The 10777-nt window shown below is 45.5% G+C and overlaps 1 protein-coding gene across 1 annotated transcript; it reads right to left on the bottom strand.

Annotated features, from left to right (window-relative positions):
- Positions 1-357: 357 nt before the first annotated feature.
- eftud2 (elongation factor Tu GTP binding domain containing 2) lies at positions 358-10713 on the bottom strand. The gene is made up of 28 exons (XM_086133025.1): positions 10578-10713; positions 9973-10091; positions 9725-9887; positions 9332-9410; positions 9147-9222; positions 8974-9039; positions 8864-8899; positions 8632-8722; positions 8487-8569; positions 8237-8403; positions 8037-8161; positions 7908-7971; positions 7735-7825; positions 7514-7649; positions 7253-7380; positions 6842-7035; positions 6634-6745; positions 6411-6551; positions 6224-6325; positions 6056-6138; positions 5673-5759; positions 4815-4941; positions 4211-4298; positions 3857-3975; positions 3497-3591; positions 3276-3429; positions 1013-1120; positions 358-661 (listed from the first exon to the last, which is right to left on the bottom strand). Exons 2-28 carry the CDS (start codon positions 10078-10080, stop codon positions 566-568), a joined length of 2919 nt encoding a protein of 972 aa, XP_085989151.1. The 5' UTR covers positions 10081-10091; positions 10578-10713; the 3' UTR covers positions 358-565.
- Between the last annotated feature and the right edge of the window lie 64 nt (positions 10714-10777).

The following is a 10777-nucleotide window of genomic DNA, read 5'->3' as shown; positions in this document are numbered from 1 at the left end:
TGTGACAAGCAGCTTTCGTCGACGAATGTTTTAAGTTTGTCTTTTTCTTTGAGTGCTCTGAACCAAATTGAATCAAATTGCTGTGTTTAGACAGGGGTCAGAAGTAGTAAAGTTGAATCCAGATCTGTGCCAGATTGCATTTGGCAACTTGAATGTGCTTAATCACTGATCCTTGCATAATGTTGAGGTCATTTGGCTTGCATGGCCTTGGTCCCTATCGCCTGTAGAGGTTTCGTGTAATATCATCGCAAGGACACCCCCGCTCAAAAAAAAAAAAAAAAAAACAGCATGAAGATGGAGATTTTTTTCAATGGTAATGGGGGGTAAAAAAAATGAAACAAAGTTCAAGTACAAAGATACTTTTTTCATGTTTATTATTCAAATCAACAGCATATTCTTAAAAATGGTGTCCAAGGTGTTTTGTGTATTCTACAACTATTTTATACATACAGAAAACAAAAGGAGACAAGATTAAAAAAAACATGTATAGCTATCAGGATGTGTGGATTTTTTTTTTTTTTTTTAAAGAAAAAATAATGGGGTTTTAACCACGTTGTAGTTGCATTCACATGGGATAATTGAGCACCACGTCCTGTTTGGCCAGCTCCAACAACATAGGATCGTCGAAAAACTTGCTGATGCTCACGTCCTCGCTCAAACCCTGCCGCAAAAACAACACAGGGCGTCAGTAGTGAAAGGTTGAAATAAAAGCAACCGGAGAAGGTGGTGAAGACGAAAACTTGACTCAATTTGATTTTCAAAGTACCACGAACAACTCAATAGATGTGTTCTCATCTGAGTCGAGCCTTCAAAACGCCCGGCTGAGAGGGCAGAAGATCTTATGGGTGGCATAAATGGCCAACTTGGCAGAACGGGATGGAAAGTTGATCAGGAGAAGAAAGCGAAGAAGGAGACGAAGGAAAAGATAAAAGACGAAGGAGACGCAGAAGATGGAGAAGACAAAAGAGAAGAGAAAGAAGATGACAAGCGAGATGAAGAAGAAGAGGTTCACCTTGCGCCGTCGGGTCTTGATCATGAACTCTCTGGCCAGGTGGGGGGCAGGCTGAGGCTCCAGGGGTCTGATCACGATGCTCTTGTCCAGCGGGTCGCCGGGAACAATCTGGCAAACACATTATATCTTTTAAGATGAGGTGCTCCCTAAAGTTGAACTTTTTAATGATCAAGCTCATTAAATCATTTTATTCATCTTTCAATACTCTCTGTGGAAAACAAATTAACATGACAACTGTGTACCACCCAAAAAAGAACAAAAAACGTACAGCAATACAATACAAATGTATTGTTGTAAACGTTAATTGGTTATCAGAATTTTATTTTGCCTCATAAAATCCATAAAGACTAAAAACCCGAGATAACATAACCGGAGGAAGCATCTTTGAGGTTCTCTTGAGAACTCTTCTCATTTGTATCAAGTTGAGAGGAGGGAAAAAAATAAATCAGAGAAACAATCTGTCGAATCTGAAAAATGGTTGACGGTCTCGCTGAGTGGACACCTTTTTATTTTTTGGTGGGTATTTTTTTTTCTCTCCCTGCTTCTCATCTGATTCATTGGCGTGTGTGTTGCGTTGCTGCCACTGACTCAGGAGCGCGTCCATCATGTTGATGGAGGCAAGACGTGCGTGCGCTGCTGGTGACCGGTGTTGGCATCAGTGCAACGTTGGCAGGGTAAGAGAGTTTTTTTATTTCTTTCTTTTTTTGGGTAAGATGATTTTGCCAATGACTCACGCAAATCGCAAGCACGCCATGACCCTCATTGTCAGGTAACACTATCACAACATGCAAGACTTTCCAACTTTTTAGTGATGCTGAAAAAGTCCCTCTGTTCCCATAAACTGAGCTTCTAATAAAATGGCTTAATTCAGTCTTTGGCGCACTTTGTAAATCACGATACGAGCAACAGTCCATAAAAATGAAAAAAATAAAATAAATGTAATGGCCAGGATATGAAGTGCATTGTTATGTTAAAGGCGTTTCATACACAATCAAAACTGCCTGTATGTTAAAAAATAAAACTTCAATGAAATTACTTGAAACTGACAACTACAATCTTCTAAAATGCGAGTTACAAATACAAAGCCTTGGACAGAGTTTTGGGATCAATCACATCAAGCTATCACACAGAGGTGTTATTTTCTGGGGCTGCTTTGCTTCATCAGGCACGAGGTGACTCGAATCAGTGCAGGGTAAAAGTGAAACTTCAAAGTAATCCAGGATATCTGGGAGTGAAATCTGCCTTCCACTTTATGGAAATGTAGCGTCTGCCACAAATCATTGGCTCTTGACTTTAGCCTGACCTGAATGACTGAGTATCTCCCCAGTAAGACACCCCAGGCTGAAGGCAAGTTTCCTGGCCTCAGGATGGGACAACACATGGGAGGAAACCATCAACTGAGAGGCTGGAGGCAAATCAACAGATGGACGGAGCAGTAAGTTGACATCGATTACAAGGCTGCACTGGCAGACCACCAGCGCACAAACGAGCTTCATGGGGCAAACAAAGCGTCGTCCAGGGGCAGCTGAATCAATGCTAGTCAGTCTGTTCTGCCCAAAGCCGTGGCGGCCGGAGAAGACGAATGCTGAGTAAGTAAATATGTAATTATGCGAGCTCGTGATGATGTGACTCGCTGCTGGAGGCCATCGGGCAGATCGTCGAGGGACAAGGACACCAGGTTGTGACTTTTGAGAAATAAATCATATTTGTTGCACACTATGATTAGAAACACACAGCCATCAAACTTGCATTTCAGAGCTCCAAATTGAACATCATAGGCGGGTTTGGTCGATTATATTTCCTGTATGCTGCCGGTGAGACGTTCAGGTGCAAAGACGGCACCTTCCCTACCGCTTCCAGATGAAGGAGTTTGCCATAATAAGCACTCATCTCATCTAAGTGGAGCTTAACGCTGGGCGACAGCCGCTGAGAGCGCGCGCAAACACATGTCGGACATGGCAGCCCGGGACGGGGTTTAAATCTGAATGACTCACCACTTGCCGCACATCAGCGGTGATTGAGGCCGAGTGGCGGATGTGTTTCGCAATGTATACGGCGTGCCGAGATTTTGTTGCACACGTGTGCGTTCAGTGCCGCTTCACAGTTTGGAGTTTTAAATGACTGAATGGTGCAGAACTGACCAAAAAAAATCTTCCATATGCACAGTATATAGTTAAAACATGTTTTTGGGATCTACAAAATAATCCTTGTACTCCCATCAACTTATTTGTGGCATAAAATTGATTCGGTGGCAAGCTCATACCTGCCAGTGGTGAAAGACAGACAGAGCGAAGGCCTGGCCCTGAGTGTGCGTGCGAAGGTCGGTCTCAAAGCCGAAGGAGTCAATAGCCGGGATGAAGGCCTTGATCGTGTAGAGGGGCGAACCCGGGATGGGTGCGTCCTGCGTGACGTGACCTCTGCGAAACGACAACGACAGTGTGAATCCTGGATCGGCGGTTTTAAGTGCTCGGGACAGAGACCGACCTCCTCCTGGCGAGCACCGTGTAGACGGCGGAGACGCAATCAGCGGGTGCCTGAACCTCCACGAAGTAGTATGGCTCCATCAACCTTGGGGTGGCCTGGAGCGCACAAAAAAAAAAAAAGAACCAGAAGAACCTTGTTGAACATGCAGCTACACATGCATGCGCGACACCGTCAAAACGAGATTAGGAGGCGAGCCAAAAACGGTGAGCGAGAAACGTCACTGCGCTGCAATTAAAGAGAACGATCGTCAGCGAAATGCAAAGTGTAATCAGGGTAATGGAACATTAAAGAAAGCGAGGCGGTAGGAGTCGAACGGCAGACGGGAAAGAGGGCCGGGGGCGGGGGTCCCGATGATCTCACCATGAGGAAGGCCGAGTACACCACCCTCCTGGCGGTCGGGATGACCTGGCCCCCTCCGCGGTGCAGCGGCTCCTGAGCGATGACCGCATCCAGGATCTTGAACTTGACGTTCCTGATGGCTGGCGGATATTTAGAAGGTAGAAGGAGGTCAGGGAGGGAAAAAAAAAAAAAATAAAGAAGACGGGCTCGCTGGCAACATTCATGGTGAAGTTGAGCCAGCCTTTGAGCTGAGCAAAAGCTGGTCATACAGTTTTGTCTTTAACATTAGCTTCCTAGGCAACTAAAAATAATAAATAAAATAATAATCAAAACGAGTGCAGCTGAAGTCCAGCTTTGGAAAGCCGTGGGCCTTACGCTCATCACACAGGGGCCCCTCCCTGGTGCCCCACTGGAAACCTTGAACGATGCTGTCTTTCACTGAGCCCAACAGTGCCTTGTCCACCTGCCAACCACAACAACACAGACAATTGACAAAAAAAATAAATAATAATAATAAGTTTTATAATGATTGTATTGCTATTACAGTTGACAAATGCACAATAGCTAGATGCTACGCTACTTCCTGTCAACAGTTTTTGAACATATCAATTTGCATTTCTTTACAGTACAGTATCGCGTGGGTAAAGGCAGTTGCTATCTAGTGGTGATCTAGTAGAATGCAACGACCTCTGTGCTTTTTTTTCAAGCACCGCACTTTGCAAAGCCTACCAACAATTTCTTCAGGAGAAGTGCAAACAAAATATCGTCACAAACGATTTCTAGTCTTCCCTCAAGTGACGAAGTAAGTGCATTGCCTTTGTTACTCATGCTGTAGTCATTGAACAGGCAAATTTGTGATCAGGTGAGTTGTCTCGTTCGGGTATCCGTAGCAGAAAAATGGCGGCGAAACATGTCAGCCTATCGATATCTATATTCCCCCACAGGTTTTATTTGCTGAAAAGTACTTTGTAATTCTGACCTCAGAGGGCAGCGTGTCATCCACCAGGATGTTGGGCCCCGTTGTGTCGGGTCCGAAGGCCCAGATGGATCTGGCGGCCAGCAGATCCCAGTCGTACTTTGTCTGGAAAAATTCACCCAGCTTCTTCCTGGAGGAGAAGGAAGACGGTTAAGAAAAAAAAACGTGCTTTGCGAGAAGTGTCAGCTGTAACATAAAAGAGATTAGTTGATTGGGATGTGCGCAGGGGTTAATGGAAGAGGAAGAGGTTCGGTCTAATGGGGTGTGAAGTGTGTCGCTTTTGCGGCACCGTCGCACTTGGATAACCTCACACACACGCACACGCACACACCTCGTATCACAGGGAGAGGAAACCTCATGTGTGCTTTCAGAGCAATTCCAATTAGCGTAAGTGAGCTGATCAATACAGCGAGCAGGGCTCTTAAAAAGAGGTCCACATTCTTTTCACCAAACACAGCACAACATCTTTTATTTTCTGTCCAAATAATCCACAAGAGAACTGCGCTACAAAGCAAATCACTGAATGAAATTCAATTCCCCTCCAAAACACTCACTCAACGGAATGAAATGTCACCCGGCTGTGGCGCGCCACGTAAAATGAAAAAGAATATTAAGTCGTTTTTAGCTTCAACCGCACACGTGACGGTGCTGCATTTTTCCATCCTGGCGTTTAATTAAAAGACCAAACGGTCACTTCTGCATGCCTGCGCATTCGTCAGTCGCTAAGTGAGGGATAAAAGAGAAATATGACGACGTCTTGGGAGCCGTTAGGCATACGTCTCGCTGTACGTCCAACGTTACAACTCGGCCATTTTATTTCATCATGAGATAACTGGATGTGTGTCGAGGTCGGCGTCGTACCTGTTCCACGTGATCTGCACCACCTCGTTCTCAATGTCCTCGGCCAGCCCCTTCTCCAAGGGCTCGGCGATCATGGTGATCTTGTTCCTGCCAATGGCAGCGCACAGTCAGCTGTCAATCATGTGCTCTGACACCGCTTGTCAGAAGGGGAGGCCAACGCTGATGACAATTCTTTTTTCACTCTATGATAATAAAGCCCTCACTGGCCACAAGATGCAGCGCACCTAACGACATCCACGTTTTAAAGCTCTCACCTGGAAACTGTTCTAAATTGTGAAAATAATGTCAAATATGTGCTCACACCGAGAGCATAACCAATAAATGCAAAATGTTGTGATGATTCTCCTGTATTACATTTTGCAGGGCATGTACCTCATACTCACTTTTTATTTGGCGTCTCCGCAAAACACTTTAAAGACGACGTCTCCACGACTGTTTCGCAGAACGTCACCACCGGGTCGGCAACCTATGGACATGTCGACCTTTTGTCTCAAAATAAAAGCGAAAAAAAATTTTTTCTGAAATATTACACAAACGTGAATCTGACTTACTTTAATGTCGATCTCAGAGTACATCTTGCGCAGGTCGTGCATAACGCAGTCCAGGTAGAGTTCTCCCGTGCCCAGGATGACATGCTCTCCTGACTCCTCCACCTTTCAAGTCATACACAAGGCTACACATGAAGCAAGTTGCACCTTTTCCAGACATCATTACATCTACGTGAGTGATGTGACGCACCTTTGTGGTGAGGGAGGGGTAACTCTTGTTGACCTTCCGCAGTCCGTCCAACATCTTGGGCAGCTCTGACGGGTTCACGGGCTCCACCGCGATTTTAATCACGGACGCTGTGTTGAACTTCAAGGGCCTGAAAATCTGAGCCTGAAGTGAGAGGAAGAAGTCGATAAAGCAGACGTTCGTTTTTAGCTTTTACCACCATTTGTCTGAGTCAGCAGAGTCTGACCTCCTCGTTCCCTCGAGGCTCCGTGATCGTGGCCGTTTTGACAATGGGCTGGTCACATCCCTCGATAAGGACCCAGTTCCCGGCTGGAACTCGATTCACTTCAACTTGATATCTTTAAAAAAAAAAAAAAAAGGTGGAACAGGTGAGGTTTAACTCGTAAGAAAAAAAAAACGCTCCAACTTTAAAAGTCCAAGTCCTCAAGGCTCACCTGGCGACGGAAATCCAGAGCCGGCCGACGGTACAGATTTGGGAATCCTCCTCATCCTCCAGGGTGTAGTTCTCGCCTAACACCTTGACGGGCTGGCCCGCCTGAATGGTCCCGCTCAGAACACGGCCGAAGGCGTGGAACTGAACGCCGTCCTCGGTGCTGTACATCTTGGTGGTGTGGCACATCAGAGGGCCCTGAATAAGGGAGTGTAAATGTTACGAGTCTGAGATGAAGTAAACTCTTTCACAGATGTCATTTTACAGTTTATGGACCAAAGTATTGAAATACATGACCAGAAATGAAAGTCGAATCAAATGTGGCCTGCTGGCTTGCCTCTCGCTGTTACAGCCTAGGAATGTCTTTATCTTTGTTTTTTTTAAATGCCTATATCGGTCGCTCATAAAAACTCACTTCTGGGTCACACTCAGTCATGGCCTCCCCCAAGTCCGAGTCCAGACCGCCAGTGTAGGTGTGCTCTATCTTGTTCCTGGCGCCCTCCTGTGGCGAGGGGATGTGCTGCACACACATGTCCACCAAGCCTGCAGAGATCAGGTCAGAGTTAAACGTGCCCGTAACATATTGTTAGTCCAAGAGCAGAGTTTCGTATGTGTGTCATCAATGCATGGCTTCCTTAACAAACAAAAACAACAACAACAAAAAAAACGGATGTACCGGTGAACTCTCCAAAGAAGCGGTTGCACACCAGCCTTAACAGCGGCCTGATGTTCAGTTTCAGTTCTTCTTTGCTCAGGTGAACCCCCAGTTCGTCCAGCACTCTAGGGAGGGACGTGTCCACATCCCCAACCACCTAAACAAAGAGACGGTTTCAGGAAATTTGGCTTGATTGGACCTCGTGGGCTCTGAACATGCTTGTGCAGGATTTTGTCTCCAACCTGCGAAAGGATTTTGTAGAGTGGCTCTAGGACAAACTCCACAAAACTGCGCTGGGAGTTACTCATGGGAGCTTTCTTGGTGAACTTGCGCCTTAATGACACAAAACACACAAAAACAAAAAAAGCCTTGAGAAAAGGTATGTTGAAATGCCAAATATTGGTCTGACACTCACGTTTTTGGGTTGAAATAAATGTCACCCCAGAGTCTCTTGGAAAACTCAGTATAACTGATGTCACCTGGAAAAACACACATACTCGTGAGAAAGGAGGCTTGTCCGAGTGTTAAGATGCGGTGGTCTCACCATAAGTATCCGCGTAGATCTTTGCAAAGGAGCCGAGGGTGAAGCAGATGCTGTACTGGGAGCTAGCGAAGCACACGTTCCCCAGGAGAGGAGAAACCACCAGGTTCTCGTCGGTGGAGTACGTGCTAAAGGGGGGGAAAGAGGCACTAAATGAACACACAGCATTGTTGCGAGAGGTTTGTGGTGTGACAGCTACTTACTTGAGCAGACCGTTGACTTCGTCCACAATATGGCGGAGTTTGTAATAGGCGTCGGTGGGTGGCAGCTTGAGCTCCACGATGAGCCGGTCCACCTTATTGATGCAGATGGTGATGGCCATGCGCTCCTGGACGGCGTGCTTGATCAGGCGCTCCGTGTTCAGCATCACCTGCGGTCGACGACATTGCCAATCACGCGTCTGTGAACGGCCCCCCTCAAAATGGCTGCCGCAACTACGACACCAAGACGTACTCCTTCCGCCGCGTCGATGAAGAGGACGATGCCGTCCGAGATGCGGATGCTGGACGTGACCTCATCGGAGAAGTTGACGTGGCCTGGTTGGGAAAGGGAACGGTTTCAGTATCTGACGTTGAGATCACAAAATGAAGGAGAGTACCTGGCGTGTCCATGATGTTCAACAGGTAAGATTTGCCCCTGGAATCAGGGAGCACCAGTGTGACAGGCGTGCTCTTGATACCTACGCCTCTCTGTGAAATGCATACAAAAAAAATACGTATGATTTAAAGTGGCACGATGCGCATTTCCTCAATGCCAAATATATAGGTATATATTTATATATGGCATGCTCTTTTTCTGAATGTATTATGATTCTAATATGGCACGCTCACCTCCTGTTCGGTAAAGAGGATGTCTGTGTACCGCAGCTGAAAGGGTCAAAAAGCCTGATGTTAGTCTGCAGTCATTTTGAGCGAGCTCTTAGTACAGATGACACACTCACATCTATGTCATCTCTCTTCCTGATCTCGGGATGGGTCTGCTCAATCAGACAGTCGACAAAGCACGTCTGAAGAGGAAAAGAAAGACATGTTATGTTGGATTCATCTTAGAGCGCAAGGTGAATTGGGCAAAGTGCCGCAGAAGAAAAGACACAGATGGCGGGTTGAGTTCCACCTTGCCGTGGTGGAGGTGACCGCACAGGGTGACGTTACGGATAAGCTCGGGACTGTCCATCAGGTCGGCAAGGAACCTGGCAGGAGGAGGAAAATGACGATTGAAGATCACTAAAGCTAATGCACACACATTCCGACCAATGGGTCGAATTTGACTAGTTTTTTTCTCTTTCCAACCAAACTCACTCCATGTCGTAAACCGTGGCTGGTAACTCCTGCTCCATCAGGGTGAACTGCTTGTGTCGCACCGGCTTGATAATGGGCTCTGATTGGATTGCGAGAGAGGACTTTAAAGTACATTAAATGGTGGTAGATGGTGAAATGAATCACAATGTATATTTATAAGAAAGTAAGTTTTCTTGGTACACCAAAAATGTTCATCCTGTTTAGTCAGTACAAAAAAAACAAAAAACAAAACTGCACACAAACATTTTTTTTTCTAATTACACAATTCAAAATGTGTTCCTTTTTTTAAAAATGGAAAACAAGCCAATTTTACCGGCAATTTACCAGCAGGGCTGGTTCATAAATTTTTGTATTGAAGGTTGTGCAAGCGTTCAAAAATCTTTAATCTCCAACCTGTGAGAGGTTGAGTGTCCTCCTCTTGGACGATGGTTTCCACTTCCGGCCCATACACCTCCTCGGCAGTCGGATAGTATTTCTTATCCTCATGCAGCACCACTTCCATGCCGGGCACGTCCTCATCAGCATCGGCCGGCTCATCGTCATCATCCTCGTCTCCCTGCACCAGAAGAGGACACGTGTTATTCTTGAACAAGCAGATTAAACGTGTCCCAAGAATAAAAAAATAAAAAGCTACACAACACCTCATCTGCATCTCGGTCCTCAGCATCCAAATCATTCTCATCGTCATCATCAGAGTCCAGCTCTGGACCGATGTAGTTGCCAAATTCGTCGTACAGATCAGCCTCCATTATACAGAAAACTTGAGCAACAAATTCACATGTTGGTTAAAGGTATGTATGAGAGACAAAGTAGAAATATCAATGACTCTGTAAACAAACGCATGACAAAACACAAGCTGAGAAGACTCTTAAACATTAGGTTTAGATGCCTAGGTATTTCATTATATCTGAATTATTTAGTTTGCAAGGTTTCGTTGCTTTGTAAATGGAAAGTCCACTCTCCATCACGCTTCCAATACGGCTAATGCAAATTGACAGTAATTTCATAACTTTACAGATACAGTATTAAGAGCTCAGATAAGTACTTATCGTCTGAATGTCTGCGAAGGTTTAAAACCTTTCGCCCCCAACATTTATGCATGCAGCAAAATATGATTTTAGTTCACTATTAGCATTCTAGCCGGCTAGCGAGGCAAAGAATGAATGACACCCGAAACAACGTTGGTGTTACGTTAAGGCCGTAATACAACAATGCTAGTTTACAACGATGATGAGGGAACACTTACCTGTATTCTGCAATAACGAAGGAATAACGTACAATGGCCAAAATTATATGGTGCAATCCGTTTAGCTTTTAGCAAGTAAATCTATTTTCCAAATAGCGCCATGCGTATGAAAGACCACTTCCGGTATCTGATTTTGTTCGTTCGTTTGAACAGCGAATAATCGCCTGAGTGTGCTCACTATCGCTTTTGTTTCAACGAGT

Source organism: Hippocampus guttulatus, chromosome 16, assembly GCF_054856545.1.
Source record: "Hippocampus guttulatus isolate MCC_2025c chromosome 16, RoL_Hgut_1.0, whole genome shotgun sequence".
Taxonomy (NCBI): domain Eukaryota; kingdom Metazoa; phylum Chordata; class Actinopteri; order Syngnathiformes; family Syngnathidae; genus Hippocampus; species Hippocampus guttulatus.
The sequence above is the reverse complement of the archived record's forward strand: the minus strand, read 5'-3'. Positions and strand labels throughout refer to the sequence as shown.